General features: G+C 36.0%; 2 protein-coding genes across 2 annotated transcripts in view; one reads left to right on the top strand and one right to left on the bottom strand.

The window, feature by feature from the left end:
• Positions 1–14,702, bottom strand: part of LOC112047524 (23 kDa integral membrane protein) — a 27,632-nt gene extending 12,930 nt beyond the window's left edge. Inside the window, exon 1 of the mRNA XM_024084665.2 lies at positions 14,482–14,702. Within this exon, the coding sequence (XP_023940433.1) occupies positions 14,482–14,544 (63 nt within the window). The 5' untranslated portion in view covers positions 14,545–14,702. The remainder of the gene's footprint in view (positions 1–14,481) is intronic.
• LOC112047523 (uncharacterized) overlaps positions 13,292–22,439 on the top strand; it is a 19,770-nt gene continuing 10,622 nt past the window's right edge. Inside the window, exon 1 of the mRNA XM_024084664.2 lies at positions 13,292–13,680. Within this exon, the coding sequence (XP_023940432.1) occupies positions 13,647–13,680 (34 nt within the window). The 5' untranslated portion in view covers positions 13,292–13,646. The remainder of the gene's footprint in view (positions 13,681–22,439) is intronic.

The following is a 22,439-nucleotide window of genomic DNA, read 5'->3' on the forward strand; positions in this document are numbered from 1 at the left end:
GTATTGTATTATAATGTGGCACTTGTAACACAAGACACAAGGCACACACTTGTGTTTTATAGATTGAAGGCATACCTTTTATAGTTTTTGTGGGCTCTTCTCAGAAAAAGGCCCGTTAGGAGCCTTCATAACTTTAATTTTAAGTTTTCGACTATAATTACCACCAATTACGTTTCAAAAGTAAACTAAGTATAATTAAAATAAATGAATTTTGAATTATAGAGGCCACGCGCAAAATAATAACTATATTAACCAACAGATCCCTGCATTTTACGCAACAGTTTGATACAATACTCAGAGACACGGAAATTTCAATCACCCGATGGTAAGTGATAATACAATCTAAGACGAGAGCGGGCTAACTTGTTAAGCGTAGGATGAAAATCCACACCCCTTTCGGTTTCTACACGACATCGTACCGGAACGCTAAATCGTTTTGCGATGTATCTTCGCCGGTAACACAGGGTGGTAACTAGTCAACTGGTAAATAGTAACTAGTTCGTTAAAAAGTATGTTAAGGTACGTTAAAAGTATTCTCAAAATAGATCTCGAAAAGATCTGCTGCCCGAGACCTCGAAATGGTTAAGGCCACAGCCAGTGTAATGTGACAATTGCGAATGTTTCCACTATCATAGCGGTTACAACGATCTTCGAAATCGTTCCCACTTTAGACCTGAATTGCGCCAATTAGTCAATTTACTAAAAGATGCGAGCTCGCTTCCTATTAAGACCATCTGGAGATTCATGGACGCTAAGGGTTAATTGCGTGAAACAGTTGTCATCACAATCGCCTACGACATTCTACAATAATACCTGTTAAACATCTAATCTCTATTATTATTATAAAGAGATAAAATTGGTGGTATTGAAAGGTATGTTATCTCTAAATCTACTAGACCGATTTTGAAAATTCTTTTACAACTAGAAACCCACGTTATTTGTAAGTGTTATAGGTATATTTCATCCCCGTATTCTCGTGGGAACGAAAACAAGGCGGGTGAAACCGCTGGGCGTTGGCTAGGTTTGAGAAAACCTACGAACGTTTGACGTCTCTGCTGGTCTGCTGGTGTAAATTCCAGTAATCTTTTTTGTATGTACGGATTTCAATCGATTTCCTATACATATTCTCTAATTCTTAGATATCTTTCTATTTTACTTAAATTTTACACGTAATTTTTGTTAGGGTGAATTTGAATTAGACGATCTAAGGGTTAGAACAAGAGCATTTTTCTCAATCCTTTTACCTGTATACACAGACTTGCGGTGCGACTGCAGTGTCACTAACACGAAGACTTGGTGTAAATAAAAGCAGATTTTCAATGGTCACAACCAAAAGAATGTCAACGAACAAGAATGTTAAACAGGAATAAGAAATCTAGCATGAATTCTTGAGATATTTAGATACTCTTTCTGTCTGCAAAGACTTTTAAAATTAACTTTTAAGTTCTCTCTAAATATGCTTTTTGAATCCTCTTGTTCTATATACAACAAACATTCTTATAATAAATAATCCTTAGAAACCGCATACTGAATGATGAGAGAAAATTTTACTAAAAGAAAACTAGATTCGAGTGGGACTCGAACGAGCTTTGCTTGATTAAGGTAAATGCATCTTTTCAGATTAATAGTACATTCATAAAAGTAAGTAAAGGCCAAGAAATGATAAAAATTTTGAGACTTTTTTCAAAAGGCAATTATGCTGATTGATAGAGTTTCACAAATTATAGAGATTTATTTCGGTGTATGTAATAAATAACCTACTTACTGACACGACATAGTACTGTTGTGATCAATATTCGTCTTTTTAATGGCGTCGAGTGACCTACTTATTGGATGGCATTGACAGGTTTGGTGGTTATTATTGATACCACATACCTACATGTATTCTTTTTAATGGTTCCATGTTTCGTATACGTACCCTGTAAAGGTATACGTATTATTTTCCTACCGATATAAAAAAGAACGAGGTATACATATTCCTCTGTACCTACCTATATATTTTGTATACTCCCAGATAATGAAAAAGTAGATCGATTATCGCTCATTTGCGGGGTTATTATGTATCTCGTACCATGCATATAATCAGTCACTACGTCGTTTTTCATTTTTGCAAGTATCTGTCATTGTGCTATTAACTAAATTACATAATAATCGTAATTTTACGTCAAGTTACATTAGTAGTGAAAGTAGCAAGTTCTCTGTGGCGCAGTGGTATGCGCGGCGGATTTACAAGATGGAGGTCCTGGGTTCGGTCCCCGGCTGGGCTGATTGAGGTTTTCTTAATTGGTCCAGGTCTGGCTGGTGGGAGGCTTCGGCCGTGGCTAGTTATCACCCTACCGGCAAAGACTTACCGCCAAGCGATTTAGCGGTACCATGCCGTGTAGAAACTGAAAGGAGTGTGGATTTTCATCTTCCTTCTAACAAGCCCGCTTCCATCTTAGATTTCATCATCACTTACCATGAAGTGAGAGTCAATGGCTAACTTGTAAAGAATATAAAAAATGCATTCAGATGCATGAATACCTATGATGAACTCCCAGTTTGTGCCAGGGATTAAAAATAACAAAAACGGAGTAACACCGGCGCTCTTTTTACGTGACACCAACCACACCTTCACGAAGGGAAATAAGGGCAGGTTGTAAATAATAGATGCTACTATCAATCAAATGTCGCACTTCGATTTGTGTTTTCACTAGAAATAGAAATTGTTTGGAAAATGCCTTCGGTTTTAATGGAAAATTTCTGGTTTATAAATGGATGGAAGTTCTATTTAAGTGAGCATACTACAAAATAGATACTTACGTCGTGCTGGTGCTGATAGACTTGATCATTCACTTGTAACAGAACACCGAGCAATCGCCGTTTTTATTCGTCGAACTGAACAACGAACCGAGCCAAGTATAGAGCCAAATATTACCACGAACATCTTGAGAATTCTAGCGCGGAACGAATGACAGAAGCTTGGCTCGGCAAATCAGCTCGCTAGAATGCTCGCCAGAACGCTCTGTGTGCCTAGTGGGAGTTTTCAATATTTTCATACTGTTACTATCACGTTGACGTTCACGCAAATTTATATGGAATGGAAGTTTTGCAGTAGTGCCACTAGATGGCGCTGTTTCAATTCCTTAGAAATTCGCGTTTACGTTACGTGACAGTAAAAGTATCAAACTGCCACTAGGCCCTCTGCTCGCTAAAATGTTCTCGTATTTTTTCTGTGTAACATTCGCACGAATGCTCATTACAAGTGCATGCTCAAGCTATCAGCACCTTTATATTTTATGCTTATTGTGAGAATATACCGCTGAGTACTATTATTTTTGACAGTATGTTTTGGCAAACAACAGCAGAACAGAACAGATATCGCTAAAAGCTAACGCATTTACTTATATCTGTGATATAACCAATAGGTATTTTCTGTTTCGGATTTGATGGTTTTTGATGAAATAACTGATATAGGATTTTGTGACTTGAGCCTTGCGCAGGAACTCGTGTTTGGGTTTTGACGCGTAAACAAACCATACACGTTAATTACATTCGCGTACGCAATTTTAATTTTTTTGGCAACCTTCTTTCTTTTATTTTATTTTTACTTTCTCTTATTTTATTTTATTTTAATTTCAAGAAAAACAGATGACCGATGAAAAAAATTTAACCGAATTATTACAACACCAAAGTGATCAGAAGATGATGTTATTTTTCGCTTTTTAATTTATTTGTGTGATTTTGAAGTCGGTTAATTTTTTTTGTTAAAAAGATTTTATTCAACCGACGAAAAACGAAGAGAAGGTTGAAAATTCGACGTGTAATATATTTTTTTATGTATGAACACGTTTTACTGTGTAGTCGGATTATTAATATTTAAATCCTATTAGGCGTTTCCCGTGTTGCATGCTGACAAAACAATACAATAATGATGTGTGTGGCTCCACCCACATGACAGTTTTAATTTTAAACAACCTCGTCTAATCAGTGTGATTCTATTTCGTCATACAATTCTTTTATACAGCTCAATTCAAAAGATCGGCCACGCATGATTGATGAATGGTGACGATGACTTTTTAACTTCGCCGGGTTACAGATGAGTCAGCCCATAAAGGCGCCTATGTCATACATATGTATGAATAACTATTTATAAATACTAGTTAAGAAGCTAGTGGAAGAATTTTTTTAAATAATTGATTTGTTAAAATAAAAAAGATTACTAAATTCAACGTCTGGAATTTGTCATCGTCGCATGAAATAAAAATATTGATATAAAGGCATTTTCTTTCTTTTACCCACAGTCTTTTGATGGTCTCAGTTGCGCAGTCGTGTGCGGCAGATTTACAAGACGGAGGTCCTGGGTTCGATCCCCGTCTGGGCCGATTTTTTATTGGTCCAGGTCTGGCTCGTGGGAGGCTTCAGCCATGGCTAGTTACCACCATAACGGCATAGAAGTACCGCCGATTTAGCATTCCGGTACGATGTCGTGTAGGAACCGAAAGGGCAGATTTTCATCCTACTCCTAACAAGTTAGCTCGTCCATCTTAGATTGCATCATCACTAACCATCAGGTGAGATTGTAGTCAAGGGTTAACTTGTAGACAATAAAAAAAAGTTTTCTTGCCTCGCCACTGATTTATCTAAGGCCTAAGATTAGAATGGATAGTATATAATTGGATGGATCAAAGCCGTGATAGCCCAGTGGATATTACTCCGCCTCCGATTCCGGGCGGTGTGGGTTCGAATCCAGTCCGGGATATGCACCTTCAACTTTTAGTTGTGTGCATCTTAAGAAATTAAATATCACGTGTCTCAAACGGTGAAGGAAAAACACCGTGAGGAACCCTGCATGCCAGAGAATTTTCTTAATTCTCTGCGTATGTGAAGTCTGCCAATCCGCATTGGGCCAGCGTGGTGGACTATTGGCCTAACCCCTCTCATTGTGAGAGGAGACTCGAGCTCAGCAGTGAGCCGAATATGGGTTAATAATGATATGGAATAGTATGAATTAGGTAGATCAGGAGAATTAGAGGATCAAAGAGCAGATCACATAAATACTATCACAGGTAAATCTATGCACGAGTGATAAATAGGTTTATTATTATTTATCTAGTCAGACTATACAAAGGATATTGTTACCAGCACAATGCCTGGTGTGTTTTGTTTTTGCCTGAAGCGAACGGCGCGTGAAGGTTGATCCATTTTTTATCACAATACGGGTTAAAGTATCTGTCTATCATTTAGGGTTGAGGTACAATCCACCTGGACCAAACAAAACGATGGGTTCAGTTTAGTTCAGATGCTCCGCAAATTCACAACAATGTTTATGTTTTGCGTTCGGTTTTATTTCAACAGATCAACCTCAAGCCTCAATAGCTTAACGGTAAGAGCGGTCGGTCTCATCACTGAGGGGTTTTTATTTTCTATTCTCTACAAGTTAGCCCTTGACTTCAATCCCACCTGATGGTAAGTGACGATGCAATCTAAGATGGAAGCGGGCTAACTTGTAGAGTTGTAAGGGTAGGATGAAATCCACACTCCTTTCGGTTTCTACACGACGTCGTACCGGAACGCTAAATTGTTTGGCGGTACGTCTTTGCCGATAGGGTGGTAACTAGCCACAGCCGAAGCCTCCCACTAGTCAGACCTGGACCAATTAAGAAAACCTCAATAATCGGCCCAGCCGTATGTCAGTACCCATCGCCAGAATACAATATTTTCAAAATAAAGTTGGTTTTTAACTGGTTACCTTTAACTCGATCGATCAAATAGATCGATCTTATTTCTGATGATCGATTTTTTACTAATTTGACGCATTGATGTAGACTTAGACTTTTCCGTCAAGTTTATGGGCAAGCTGCCTAATTCACTAACTTTGAGACGTTAACATATGTTATCATTTTAATTAATTAGACTAGAGAAAATTGTCTATAATTTATGTAAAAAACCTCTTTTTTGTCAAATCAATAGTTTAAACGTACGAGCGCCACAAATTATTACAGTCGACGCGCCCTCTATTGGACCTCCTTGTATTTGACCGCTCCCTGTACTTGACCATACTGTCTCTGTATTACTCTTACACAGGTTTTATGGACAAGGACGAGTCAAGTAGAGATATATCAGCCTAGATCATCAGATAAATAAACAAACACAAAGCACCTCGCGCTTAGCTTTAATGAATGCATTACACGTACGTTCTGCCTGTATCCGGACTATTCTACTGGGAGCAAAACCTTATCAGTCTTCGTAATTCCCAGCGGAAATACCATTGGTTTCTCTTTTAAGATTAAATATAATTAGCAAAAATATGCAATACATCATCATCATTATCAGCTGAACTACGTCCACAGCTGGACCTAGGCCGTAAAACCTTCATAATTCGACGGTTCTCAGCTTCCTATATGGTGGCTCCATGAAATTCCTCCTTAATTTTGTTAAATGCTTTTAAAACACTATAACTTGTCATCATTGAATAATTTAGCATAAAAACTTGGATTTGTAAACTTAACTCTGCTTTAAACTAAAATAGTTACCCTATTGATAGCAGTAATTTGAGTCAACTATTTACGTATTCAGTTTGGATTTCTCAACACTAAAATGTAGTGATAAAAAATTACTTTTAAAATTCGTTGGTGACGGCGAAGTGGTAATACGATATAGATATGGTAGAATTGGTATTGATATATTTTTTGTCAATTCGAGCAAGACATGCTAAATATTATTATTTAACTGCCTCGTTATTTAACCGTGATTTCGGATCTTGAGGTTCTGGGTTCGAGTACCAGGTCAGCATATAAAATACTAGCGGACGCCCGCGACTTCTTCCGCCCTTAGACCTCCTTAAAAGCCTATCCGATCACTTACCTTCCAAAGGCACATTGGTCTAAATGACATGTTTCTACCATACCACCATAGGCAAACACAACAATAGACAAGTCTGTAGGAGGAGCATAGATTGACCAACTTTCCGCTATTAAAAAATGACAAAGTTCTAGTTCTAGCCATAAGCCCATCACAGATTCAACATAAGAAAGAAAAACGTTTATTTATACACATCATACAAAAGAAAGAAAGAAAATAGCATAGCATAGAAGGCTCAAAGTCACTCAGCGGGCGATGGAGCGAGTTATGCTTGGAGTTTCTCTGCGTGATCGAATCAGAATTGAGAAGATCCGCAGACGTAACAAAGTTACTGATATAGCTCAGTCAGTCGCGAAGCTGAAGTGGCAATGGGCAGATCACGTAGTTCGAAGAGCCGATAGACGTTAGGATCCCAAGGTGCTGGAACGGCGACCCCGCGCCCGCACCGAAAGTGCTAGTCGACCCCCCACTAGGTGGACTGAAAACACCAAGCGGGTTGCAGAGAGCCGCTGAATTCTGGCGGCTCGAGGCCATTGTATTTAGATGTTGATGCAAAAAGCCTATGTCCAGCAGTGGACGTCGATTGGCTGATAATGGTGATGATGAAGACAACTAGCAATATGTGATCCTAAATAGGTCTCTTTAGTCAGCATATTGCTCAGCATACCGCGACATGGCATTTCCAAGGCTTTCAAATGAGTTTTTTGGATATTGTTGATATCCACTATAGATGTTTTAAGTAGGTTAATTTATTGTTTATTAAATTGGACTTTGAATAAATCAACCATGATTGAGGTATCGCGTGACTAGATGCGCCATACCCTCATTTTTTATACGAATTTCGCACCGGTTTTTCCCATTTCATTTAATTAATCAGCTAAGTGTTATGCCTATTCTAATGATTGCTTCCTAAATATATCTGGTGGTTTTTCTTTGAGATATTTTTTTAAACGTATTTTTATTTCTAACTAGCAGATGCCGCGCGGTTTCACCCGTGTGGAAGCACTCGGGGATAGTGTAGCTTCGCAACTGTGAAAGATCGGTTTTTCAAATCGGTTCAGTAGTTTCTGAGCCTATTCAATGCAAAAAAAAAACAAACCATCAAATCTTTCCTCTTTATAATATTTTATAGTTGAGCTGACAATATTTAAAATTCGCGGTTACAAACCACTCCTTCGTGGTCTACTTTGCAAGCTTGCAAGCTCCTCTTATTGGCTGATCATGCTGGCGCAGATACTGACGGCGATGACGGGAGTAATGAGTTGACAACGTAAGCACTTACATGACACCGCCCCTGGGCTGTACCCCGTAGGATTCACGACGTAGAACAAGACGCCTCAACCCCGAAAGGAGGTAAAAGAAGGAAGAAGAACATGACCGGAAGAACCTCTGCGTCTTCCCGGGTAAGGAGATACAAGCCCACCCGGTTTACTAAACGCGCTAATATGCGACCAACAAAGTAATCTTGTAAAAAGAAATAGATATAAATTCAACCAATGGCGGCGTGTTCGTTAGTACGTAGATTAGGATATTAGGATACGGACTAGGACCAATCAACCATTGGGCGAAATTTTGTCTATATTCCTCTTTACTGTTCGCCTATTAGGCACATTGAGCACGGAGAACACACAGGCTTTTATCGTTATCGGTTCAGCCCTTCTGTTTACTATTTACGGCAATTCAATTTTATTGTTTTTCAACCGACGAAAAACAACAAGAAGGTTAACAATTCGACGTGTATATATTTTTTATGTATGAACACGTGTAACTTTTTACTGAGTAGCCCGATTTTGATATGTTTTTTTAATTAGAAAGGTTATTTTATACGTTTACAAGCCAACGGCAAATAATTTATTGCAGTTGTAGATGCGAAAGCTAAGCGGCCGATCTCCATTGTTATACTACGCCCCTTCGCGCCGTGGTCGTTGATTGCTTAGGCAGTAGCGTATATGAACAATGACCACCTCTGTATGACATGCCACATTAGTTCATTCTAATCACTGTGACGTCACCCATTGTAATGATGACGCATACCTACCATTGAGTGAACGTGAGCGTATCTACTGCTTCCTCGAATGGATATTACTCTGCAGGTGTATTGTGGGTATATTCATTAGCGATTACCTACTAAAGGAATTCATATGTGAGTTTTTAAAAGGTTTATTTCGTAACAAATAGACATACTTACTAAGGTTTCACTTAAAATTCAACATTTTGGTCATTCATTTTCTTAGGACGATGAATCTAAGATTGTATCGCGTTCACTTATACACGTTAGAACAGCTATGCTTTTTTTTATTATTATTTAGAAATTAACCCTTGACTACAATCTTACCTGATGGTAAGTGATGATGTAGTCTAAGATGGAAGCGGGCTAATTTGTTAGGAGAAGGATGAAAATCCACACCCCTTTTGGTTTCTACACGACATCGTACCGGAACGCTAAATCGTTTGGCGGTACGTCTTTGCCAGTAGGGTGGTAACTAGCCACGACCGAAGCCTTCCACCAGCCAGACCTGGACCAATTAAGAAAATCTCAATCTGCCCAGCCGGGGATCGAACCGAGGACCTCCGTTTTGTAAATCCACTGCGCCACGGAGGCCGTCAAAATGCTAATATTATAAAGAGGTAAAGTTTGTGTTTGTAAGGGGACATTTCTTCAAGAATTACGTGATTTTTATAAATTTCCTACAGGATATGAGTAGATATATCTGTGGTCCAGTGGAAAAAGTTTACAAACAGTCAAACTTGTCTTAATAATATAAATAGTAGCTTATGTTATGATTATAATTATGCATAACTTATTAATGATAACTTTAATAATAATTTACATAAATACCTACATAACATTTTACTACCTGAGGTCATCGATGCGCAAGCAAATACTATTTCTATGAATAATCGGAAACAACTAAGTTACAAAGGGTCGCAGCGTGAATAAAGTCACGGACAGAAATCATGTTATTATTTTACTAGTGGTCGCCCACGACTTCGTCCGCCATTAAACTTCTTTATTCCGGTCCTATCGCAAAAGTCCCACTGATATGGGTTCAGCCAACGCTTCGACAACTAGAAAAATGTATAGGAATGACATTTACTATCGACTGGTCACGTGATCAAGATCAGTCATTTCCATACATTTTTCTAGTTTTCGATGCGTTTGCGATCGTAGAAAGAGAATCGACGATGATGAGAGATGTTTCAGAGATTAGTCCGTACAGAGAGACAGACGACAATTTTTTTTAAAAGAATATATCATGGTCATATTATAAAATATATTACAAATATATTTTATAATATGACCAATATTCTAATTCCCCTCCAATTAGTCGGGAAATACTATGCTAGGAGTGGGTACGACAATAGACCAACGGAGCGAGGATCGAACCACTACCCCTCGATGATGAGTCCGACCGCTCTTACCGTTGAGCTATTGAGGCTTGATATTATTTGATGCATCGATAAAATACCTACGAAAATATTAATGTTTTAAATAACTTGGATATTCCCACCATACACCGATTTTGAAAATTTTTGGCAAAGAGATAGATAAGACATAAGAAAAGGACTTAGTTATCTAGCTGCTGTTCACGATTCAGGAGATATCTTAATTTCAGGAAAAAAGAAACTTAACAATAAATTATCTATCTATACTTATAATAAATCTGTAGAGAGGTCAATTCTGTACATGAAATATATTTCCAAAATAACTATCAGGGGGTGATTAGTGATCGATACTGATGCCAAAAATGCAATCAGTAAAATTTTTGTCTGTCTGTCTGTCTGTCTGTCTGTCTGTATGTTCTTTATAGAAACAAAAACTACTGGACGGATTTTAACGAAACTTGGTACAATTATTCAGCATACTCCTGGGCAGGTTATAGTATACTTTTCATTACGCTACGATCAATAGGAGCAGAGCAGTGAAGAGAAATGTTGAGAAAACGGGAGAAGTTACTGATTTTTTTAAGCTTACGTCGCGTGTACAGCCTTAATGGTTAAAGCTACATAGAAATCATGTATGAGGGAAATGTTTTCCTTAAAATTATCTATAAAAACACAACAGCATATATATGTCTATCTTTTATGGTTGACTGACAATAACACGTGTTACTCCCTATAGCTTAGCAGTTCGGAGCTTTCTAATTATATTTGTGTACTCTTATGTTTATAACACTCATCCCTAATAAGAAAGTTAACATTATTACCTATTCAATAAAAAAAGAATCATAAAAATCGGTAAAGAAACACCAAAGGGTTTAGGGGTAGGGTAGGGGTAGGGTAGGGGTAGGGTAGTGGTAGGGTAGGGGTAGGGTTGGGATAGGGTAGGATAGGGTAGGGGTAAGGTAGGATAGTGGTAGTTGAAAGTTTACAACGACTTTCACGCGGACGAAGTCGCGGGCGGCTGCTAGTTGTAAATAAGCTCATGGGTTAAGCTCACAGAATACTCGAATAAACATATGGTATAGCTAAGCAAAGCTACATCTAAAATTAGAAATAATTATCGTAAACTTAATGACCGGAAGATCTCTTTTAACCCTATAAAGTCTACTGTGCTGATCTCAAAAATAACTTTAGTTTCTATTATCTCAACTGCTTTAGTCACAAAAGTCACCGACATAGCTCAGCGAATCGCGTAGCTTAAGTGGCAATGGGCGGGGCACATAGTTCGAAGAGTCAATGGACATTGGGGTCCCAAGGTGCTGGAATGGTGACCCTACAATGGAAAGCGCAGTGTTGGTTGACACCCCACCAAGTGAACTGACGACATCAAGCGAGTCGCAGATATTCGCTGGATGCAGGCGGCTCAGGATCGTGATTTGGAAGTCCCTACAAAAGATCTATGTCCTACAGTCAGGGCCGGACCGTCCATACGGCGAAAAGAGCGGCCAAATCCTAGGGGGCGCCGAAATGCTAAAGACAAGATCGAAAAGAAATTTATGTAATGAATTTACGTGCGCGAAAGGCGCCATAATTGGATCTCGCTCCATTCTAAAATTTACGTCGGTCCGGCGCTGCCTACAGTGGACGTCCATCGGCTGATATGATGATGATGATGATCTCAACTGCGTGGCACGCTCAGACAATATTTATACCTAGCAATAAAACATTGTTTATTTTTTTATTTTAAGGCACAATGGGGGTAATACTATCAACTTGCCATTTCTAGGTTGATATATTAATAATATCAACCTGGAAATTATCTGATACAGACCATATTTGTTTTCTATGTATATTAATTAGTTGATAATAATTTATCTTTTTTTACCCGAATGTCTCATAAAAATCAATATATTGTCATCATTCTATCATCCTATTTCCCTACTCGGGGCTAAGAATTTTTACAGAGAATTTCGTAGAACAAAGAAAAGCTCAGTATTTCATAGCCCGACCCAGGAGTCGAACCTTGGACCTCCACAGCTACGCTAATCCAAGCTAACCACAGGACCAACGAGGCAGTTCTTCATAAATATTTCATCATCATTATCATTATCAGCCGATGGACATCCACTGCTGGACATAGGCCTCTTGCATGTACTTCCAAACAGAACGGTCATGAGCCTCCAGCATCTAGCTCCCTGCAAACCACTTGATGTCCTCAGTCTACCTAGTGGGGGGTCGACCAACACTGCGCTTTCCGGTGCAGGGTCGCTGTTTCAGCCCCTTGGGATCCCGTGCCGTGCCTGATGATGATGATGATGAATTTTCTCAATATGTTACATCATTTGCGTTCACTGAATTGTGTGATTCGGCAGGAAAATCCGAAATCCAGAAGTTCACCGGAGGTTACTTTATTTACCGTATGTGGGTACATGACTTATTATAAATTAAAGACGTATTGCCGAAGTTTATAGTGAACAAATGAACAAAAATTATAAATAAATAATTGATTAACTTAAGTTAAACATGTGGAATAAATCAAGTGAGTATTTTAATATATTCAACCCAAAGTTTGCGCTTGACTGCGACCTTACTAGCGGTGATAAATAAATTAAATTAAAATTCGTTTATTTCAGACCTTGACCCAAAGAATTTATTACTACTCGACGCCCGCGGTTTCACCTGTGTAGTTTTCGTTCTTGTGAGAATATGGGTATAAAATATAGCCTATGACACTCACAAATAACGTGGCTTTCTAGTGGTGAAAGAATTTTCAAAATCGGTGCAGTAGATACATCTCTTTAAAACCACCACATTCCTCGGGAGCTGTGGATTTTTCCGGATGATAAGTTTAAATAATTATTAACAATAATTATTAGTACAAAACAAAATTAAAATTAAATAAATAATTAACAGATTTTTTTTATTTCAAATTTTTATTTACTGTATATATTTGATATAATGATGCTATGTTTTTTAGTAAACTAGCGGACGCCCGCGATTTTTTTGCCGCGGGATTTATCCGGGATGAAAAGTAGCCTATGTGTTAATCCAGAATAAAAACTATTTCCATTCCAAATTTCAGCCATATAGGTTCAGTAGTTGCGGCGTTAAAGAATAACAAACATCTAGGACTAGGACTAGGATTAGGACTAGTAAGTGAGTTTTCTTCCAAGTCCAAATTAAGTAAATCCAGTGAAGGAATAACTTATTTTGGAGTTGAAAGAAAACAGCTTTTATTTAGGATTTTATTCAGATTCTGATTTTCCTAAACAAGCATTCAAAGGCAATCTACTTTTAATATCCTAGGCCACGGAATAGGCAATAGGCCGCCACTTGTTTACTTCCGATTTATCTCATTACTGAACGAGTTACTTTGATAGAGGTCGTTCGGTGGAAATGTGGAAAATTGGAAAATTGTGATGGTGATTGTGTTTACCGCGACTAATGAATTTGGTGAGATTTTCCTTTATTATTTATATTTAACTATTTATTATAATTGACATTACTTATAAAGAGTGTCTTTCATGATTATGAACGGATACGGATATAGCTCACGTAAAATTGTTGGAGTATGCCCAACTAATTTCGAACCCGTAAGAGGCTCGTAATTATTCAAAATGTTTGTTTGGGTATTAAGTTTTTACTAGAGGACGGTCGACTACGGAAAATTTCAACTTTTCCAACAAGATTTCCGCAAATCTTGCGGTCTTGGGGTTTTCCGGGATAAAAAGTTGTCAAAGTATAATTTTTTTTATATATTTTTTTTTTACTTATTTATTATCTATACAATTGTAAAAGTGGGATTAAAGACAAGGCCCTTTTTTAATTTCAAATGCTCATTTTGGTTCTACTTTTAAGTAATTCGAAACTTATTTGAGTTGCTTTCAAACTACAATCTATACTAGTAAATATTAATCTTTAATAGGAGTTTAAAGATATAAAATGAATGTTTATGATAATTAAGATTTTTATGCCTAAAAAATGGAGGATAATTTTTTTTGAAGTAGTATGTTTGCATTTATTGTTATATACATGGCTTATAAAATTAAGAATATAGTTAATATTATAGCACTATCGCGAACCGTGAAACGTAAATAAATACGAGCACTAGGGCATAGCTATTATTTCCTCTGCGACTAGAGCACTGTTCACGACGAGACAAAAATAACAACCACTCTAAATACTACTGAAATAACACGTGAGAAACATACCGCAATGTTTACGATAAACTAAAGAAAAATGACAAAAACTCACCATAAACAATGCGTTAAAAACAACCAGAAGATATTTTATACAATTCATCCCGCAACCCTCCATCTTGGAAATTCAAATCTGGAACCACTGAACAGATTAAAAATTAAAACAAATAAACACGATTCGAATTTCGAACGTTGTTTTTTTAAACGCGTTCGCGCGCTCTACCGGCTCGAGAACTTATGGTGTTTTCGGGCACGCGTCTGTGTAGTTATTGTCGGTAAGCTGTCAGCCACTTCGGTATTTAGTACCCCGGAGCTTTGGCTCGCGTGAGGGTTAAATCACGCACTGAAATCACCCCCCAATATTACTTTGACCTCTAATTGTACAGTCGTAAAGCACAGATAGGGATCTGATTAATTGGTCTCGAAACAAGCAATAGGTTAGTGATCTTTTCCATATCAGGATTACTAATTATTTAGGCGTTAATGTATGTAATTAGTATTTAAAAAGCTTTAACATTCCTTAGCAACATAAAATAAATTGAAGTTCCAAAAAAAATTACCATTTCTTAACTTATGATTAGCACTTGCTTTAGACCATGGCTTCGCTCGCTTGCAAAAGATTTTCTACAATCTTCCGAAATAGTGATTTTCCTGGTTCTCTTCAGTCATCAGTGTCTCTGACAACGTGTATAACCTTTGATTAGCATTTGTTTTAGGCAGCGCCTTCGCTCGCTTTCAGAAGATCTTTCTAAATAGTGATTTTTCTGGTGACTCTTTTGTGTCCTCTACAGTGTCTCTGGCAGCGTGTTATCACGTGTGTCAACGTGTTTCAGGATAATCATTTAAGTGGGTAGGTAGAGCGGCGAAGAGTCCATACGGGCCGATTCCCGCCGGGTTAACTTTTTAAAATCCTTACGTTATTATGTATACGTAAGGATTTTATTCAATCATATTCATTGTATAATTGTATGAGAAACCGGAGTTTGTATCAAGAGGTCCTTTTCTTGGGTTTGCCTTCGTCAAAATTTCATCCTTCGCCACTGGTAGGTACATATTAAGCTTAACAAACGAACTTAAGTAATTATAACATTGAACTTCGTTTTTACAAGATTAGTAAGTATTAGTAGGTATTACAAGGAAGAAAAATAATGGATCGAAAAAATCATTACACACCAATCCCAAGGTCATGTAACACCACCTTTATATTTTAACCCTAGCAGTGAACAACACCATAAATACTTGGTAACAATCGGTAACACCTTCCCAAGATTTATACAGAATACATTACCAAAAATTTCCATATTTTTCCTATTACAGGAAAGACAATTATGCTTTATTATAGCGGGCATAGGTCTATACAAAATAAAAAGTAAAACTTTGAGGCTTAGGCTTTGAGTTCAAAGTACACAAGCCCCAACTTCTCATCCTTAAAGAATTGGTAATCTTGCTAAGCCCCGCGTGTTAATTTTGACTTATAGTTGTCAAACCTAGTCACCAAAACACAAAATAATAAACTAGAGACATGCCCGACATCAATCGAGAGGAGCATGCTAAATATAAGAAGATCAGACAGAATAAACTACATAAATCTAAGAAAATTTACTAAATTGAGAATGTCACAACAAGGATAAGGAAACTTAAGTGGAAATAGACAGGCCATATAATGAGAGGAACGGAGAAATTGAATACAAATATTGTATTCTGGTATCCAAGAAACAACCATAGGAATCGTGACAGTTCCGAAGATGGGAGGACGAGATAAAGGCTGTAAGTTGGAGAGGCGTGGACAATGAAGGTGTTGAACCGACCTGAATAGAAAGAAAAAGAGAAAAAGAGAAGTCTTTTGCCAAAGTTTGGTAATAGACAATGTTGCTGGTGCTAGCTTACAATTAGAATTTTTCTACAATATGTAATAAGTACAAATTTTATTTAATTTGATAAAATATGTCAGAATAAAGGCTATTAGGTATTATAATCCCGCTAAAGGAACTGAGTCAAAAATTCAGCACCAAATAGCCAACAAAATACAGAAACAATGTGGTCCTTTAGACACTACCCCTATGCTTAAGTTTATGGAAACATAAGCAAAGGTTGCATATTTGCCTTTAAAATTTTCTTCGAAATTGTCCTAAATTTTCCGTAGCGTGTGGTAACCCACGAAGTACTACGACAAATCACCATGGCAACAGATTCTAACCACTAAAGAGTGCTCTCACCCTGAGGTCAACAACTACTAGCCTTAACACTTTCTCTGATCTACGTTCGATGACTTATTAAAATGACTACCAAATTTCGTTTAACATAAAACTGGGTATTAAACTTAGTAACAAGGGAAAGGTAGTTTCTAAATAAAAATCTGAGGTTTTATCGGAAATTTTTGGATTATTATCGTCAGAATATTTTGACAGTCCACTAAGGCGCACATGCAAAGATTTTATACTATTAGACATGTCACAGCCTGTCTTAATTTCATTTAGTCACATATTAAACAACGAAGTTATATAACTTTCGTTGTTTGTAGCAAATAATACCTAAGTATTGTCTAGATCTAGAATGACGAGTTGTATGTTCAGGAAGAGTAATAACTATGAACAGAGTGTCCCGTAAATACGACATACTTTACAGGGTGATAGCTGACATCATCATCATCATCATCATAATCATCATCATCATCATCATCATATCAGCCGCTGGACGTCCACTGCAGGACATAGGCTTTTTGTAGGGAGTTATATGTTAGCCGTTTAGTTAATACTTATAAATTATTAAAATACAATTAATTGTAATGATGATTTGAAAAATATTTTGGCTTAGTAATTTTAGGAACATTAGCTTAGTATTATAGCTTTATTCATAACTTATTCTTAAAGTGTACCTACCGTATATTATAATATTATTCGGTCAATACATTGGGACTACTTTTACAGTGGCTTTTTCACAGCCTTTAAGAATAAAATAGCAATGTCAAGGAAATGAAAAACAAGAATTTTCTTTGTTTTTTTTTTTTAAATTTTACTAGTATTATTTATTATACCTAATATAGTGGATCTATGTAGTAGTTATAATATGAAAAGTGATCTAAATAGTAACTGATCTGATAAGAAAAAAAAGCTATATTCTCTCCTATTTATTTTTTACCCAATAGACCAGAGCTGATCTTTTTTGTTTTTTTTTTTATTCTTTACAAGTTAGCCCTTGACTACAATCTCACCTGATGGTAAGTGATGATGTAATCTAAGATGGAAGCGCGCTAACTTGTTAGGAGGAGGATGAAAATCCACACTCCTATCGGTTTCTACACGACATCGTACCGGAACGCTAAATCGCTTGGCGGTACGTCTTGGCCCAGCCGGGGATCGAACCCAGGACCTCCGTCATTAAATCCACCGCGCATACCACTGCGCCACGGAGGCCGTCAAAGATCGCAATAGGTGCAGTGTTATTCTATTCAGTAATATTTTGGTGACGTATTTAGGTATATAAAGAAATAGTAAAACTGAATTTAAAGTAAATAATAGGTATTTATGTTTCCTAAGCCTCTCAAAAGAGGTTATAATGGTTATAAATAAGATGGCTATCGTTATTCCGAATTATAAAGTAAACCGTGTCGTTGAGATTGATCCGAATTAACCGGAGTTATTATGTTTATATTGTTAATTATAACATTAATTATACCTAAGTATGTAAGTGGGACGTGCGTGTATATGACTAATATTATGTTCTGTAAATACTAAATAGGTAGAGCTACCTAATTACTTACTTAATTAAATAGCGGCTTTTCCGTGTATGGCACATTTTTGAAACGGCTCATGGATACTTAAAAACATTAAAAGGCCCATCCCCGGCCCTGGCCTACCCTAAACACTCGGCAATTTATTTATATCTAAAAAATCTTGATCGTTATTAATATTCGGCTCATTGCTGAGCTCGAGACTCCTCTCAGAATGAGAAGGGTTGGGCCAATAGTACACCACGCTGGCCCAATGCAGATTGCCAGACTTCACACACGCGAGAGAATTAAGAAAATTCTCTGGTATGCAGGTTTCCTCACGATGTGTTCCTTCACCGTTTGAGACACGTGATAATTGTACAAATCTTGATACTTTACTTGAACTTGATACTGATACTTTAAGAATAAAATTATTACGTTATCAAAAAAGTAATGATTTTGTAAATTACCGGATATTTAGAGTAGGCTGATGATTTATTTGTTTGTTCGTTTTCTAGACTGTTAAGTAAGCTTGTTCAAATGTTACTTCGCCGCTTCTGTACACCGGTGAACTTTTTATTATGAGAAAGGTAGTTGTGGTTCCTACAATGGGTCAATAAAAATAAACTAATGATCATAGAATAATAGTGTAGATATGACTCTTGAATAGCCGTTAACTATAAGGTTTACTATTTCGATAACCTACAAATTACAATTACAAAAATGGAAAATCATTTTTCGCTTTTTTGAGGGTAATCGCAAATTTGGCGTCCTTGGCAGTCGGCCTTGAAGTATTGTGGCTAGGTGGTAAGTACTGAATCACATTGTGCGTGGTGTTTGTGGTACCGTCGGCATGGCAACGCGTCGATGAGTGCCGCTAACCAATGTGTTTAGTTTTACATGCATATTAGTCAATACGGTCGGCAAAAAAAATTACGTATTCTTTCACAAGTTTATATCAAAACTAGTAGACGCTTGCGGTTAGCGATTAGTAGAATGTTATAGACCGGTCAAATTAAACCAAAAAATAAGAGTAAAGTTACCTAAATTCCCACCAAGCTGAAAATCAGTAAAATTGTTTAAAATATCATTGAAAACAAAATTTGAAAGTTCCCCATCTTTCCCCTTTAAGGAAAAACTTGGGGAACTTTTAGATTTTATTTTAATGATATTTTAAACAATCTTATCTATAAAGCAGCCATTCCAAATACAAATTTAAAAACATACATACAGCCGAACGTAGAACCTCCTCCTTTTTGGAAGAAAGAAAAATTATGAAAAAAGTTTGTATATGCGGATGTCAAGGAGACGCGTGACGTTTATTTTGTTTAATGGGTTTCACCGCGCTGCTTGTAAAGACTCATTCTGTATCATTCTTTATTCTGTGATAGAGATCTAGAAAGTAGATGATCAACCATATTGTAAATTTAAAACCTTGTCTGTCAAAACAAAAAATAATATGAAATATAATATGAGATGTTAGAAAAGACAAATTAGATATAGATTTCTTACATAAAATGGATGTTATTTTTTTATTATTGTTTTTATCATTAGATTTGGAGGAGAAGCCAACTTTTGTTTTTATTAAAAAACACAATTAAAAAACATAATTTTAACAATTGTTGAATTATGAAACAATTGAAATGTTGCCAGTATTTTTGTCAATTCTGAAAATTAAGATAACATTACGTAACTAAAGAAGTAAGTATGTACTCAATGAAAGAACTTTTTTGCGAACGTTACCAGTGTAAACAAGAAAATATATAACTAGAATAGGCATGGACTTAATAAAAGAGAGTAGGTATGAATTAATCGTCTTTGCATGTAATGATGAGTAGGCGAAGGTTATTTACCTACTCATGTTAATCGTAATTTTTTTTTTATTTTTCGTTAATGATAAGGATTACTTAATACCTACCGAGAGTAAAATAATATTTTAACAGATGTGAACAGACATTATGTTTGTTTTCCTGTAGATTATAATATAATTTATAATATTTTAATTAATATTTAAATAACTATGGTTCCGAAAGTAAGAGTACAGAAAACAAAATCTTTATGGTAACACTCGTGTAAATTAATATTTTTTTGATTGTGTGTTCTACTTGGATAATGTTGGACGAATTAAAAAACAAAAATGTAACAAACTGAAAATGATTTAGTCATTTTTGTCTTACTCATTAATGTCTGCTCTTATTGACATAAACATTCAACATAATTATTGTTACATTTGAAAAAAAAAACACTAAAATTTAAATGAAATCTTATTTATATTTCTAATAAACTTTTGAATTTAATAGGTATTATGATTCACATTACTGTAAACAACATGAATTGGGCGATAATGTATTGGACAACTTAGAGGAACCTTTAGGGGAAAATTTTATAATGAAATATACAAATAAAGTAGATATATGTTTTATATAAATAGCACAGATCAATCAATAATAGGCAGATGGAGCGGAACACGACGGTGTCGTAGCCAGAACAAAATTCAAAAACTAATACATTCTAGAGTTAGTACGACACGAAGCGTCGCATAACTTTCATTATAATTAAAAAAAAATGGCGTCTTATGTTTTTAAATATTTTAAAAACTGTTTACAAAAACTAAAGAAATAAGATGGAGTATTTTTTTATTGGTAATTATTGATTATTATATTAATTTACGTAATTGTTGTTAGTGTTACGTTTTGAAATAAAAATTATGAAAAAAGTTTGTATAAGCAGATGTCAAGGTGACGTGTGACGTTTGTTTTTTTATGGGTTTCACCGCCTGCACCACGCTGCTTGTAAAGACTCACTCTGTATGATCTTTACTCTGTGATAAACAGCAAGTCGGAATGTAAATCACGTCACCACACCAAAAGTTGTTTATCCAAAAAATAAGCAGATGATAACAGCAATATAAAAATAAACTCAGGAAAACTAAGTATTTCCATTTTACAACTATAAATCCGTCATTGTATCATACGAGTTATCTTATTTAGCGTACATATTGACGTAAAACACACATTAGAAGTGCTAATAAATCTCGAACACACCTATTGCGGTGTGTCTTTAAAGAACCTAGTAATCTGGCATACTACTGGGAGTGCAAAGCACTGAGTAATTTAAAAAAAATAATTCCAAGTGTCTTCGAAATGTTCTTTTTTCAAAATACGGTTACTTTTTTGTTTGAGTGTATTTGAATTTGGAACTCTAGGCCATTTAGCGCCTTTCAGTGATTCAAATTGAATTGATTTGAAAATGCCGCGTGAACTAATAATACATCGAATAGAAAATAACAGAATAGTGATTTATTCCATACGCAGTAAGTCAATAAAGCTACTAGTTTCTTTTTTACATGTTTTATTCAATGCCATTCCATTAAGGATTAATTTCTTTCCTGTGAAAAGATTTGGTATCCTTAATAATACCAAATTGCTTAGTTTTTTTATAATATTGTTTTGTTATGAACAAGTCAGGTCTCGATTCAATAGACATTATTCTTGTTTTTAAAGATTTGTTACATTAATAAGTAGGTACTTAAAAGATCGATCAGATTTAAATTAGACCCTACAACCACCCTACAACTTATAACTTGTAAGTAACCTATATACTTTTCGTTTCGTTTAAACCACAGAATAAAGAATGATACAGAATGAGTATAAACAAGCAACGCGGTGATGCTGGTGAAACCCACAAAAAATCAAACGTGTCACGCGACTTCTTGACATTCTTGACACATTGAAAATTACTGATGCTACGCTTCGTGTCGTGCTGACTCGAGAATGTATTCGATTTTGAATTTGTATTTGGAATGGCTGCATCACTGCCTATTTATTCTATTCGTTTCGTTCCAACGTCCGAAAATTTCACGTTACAAATAGCACTTTGAAGAGAGTTGAAGTTGTGTAAAATTCGAAAAATATAATTATTAATGAACGATGTTTTTTTTTCAGTTGCAAAGTACCAATTTGGTACTTCATAAAAATTACAATCTAGTCTACTTATGTGACTAATTAGTGATTTTGCTTTAACTTAAACCTATAATATATTATTATTATACTAAGATAATGTCCAATAATTTAATCTTAGTCGTTCACTAACTATTATAAACGATGTACCTACGATGATGTTCTATTATCTGTACATTGTTCTCCAAATGAGGTTCAAAACTTTGAGAATCAATCAAAACTCAAACTCGTATCAGATATTACCTATTATCCAATGTCAAGTGTCATGATAATTTCAAGAATGTACCCTAGTATTCATACATGTAGAATGTAGATAACCTGGCTAATCGGTTGACATCTAGGTAT

The sequence above is a fragment of the Bicyclus anynana genome, chromosome 5 (genome assembly GCF_947172395.1).
Source record: "Bicyclus anynana chromosome 5, ilBicAnyn1.1, whole genome shotgun sequence".
Lineage (NCBI taxonomy): Eukaryota > Metazoa > Arthropoda > Insecta > Lepidoptera > Nymphalidae > Bicyclus > Bicyclus anynana.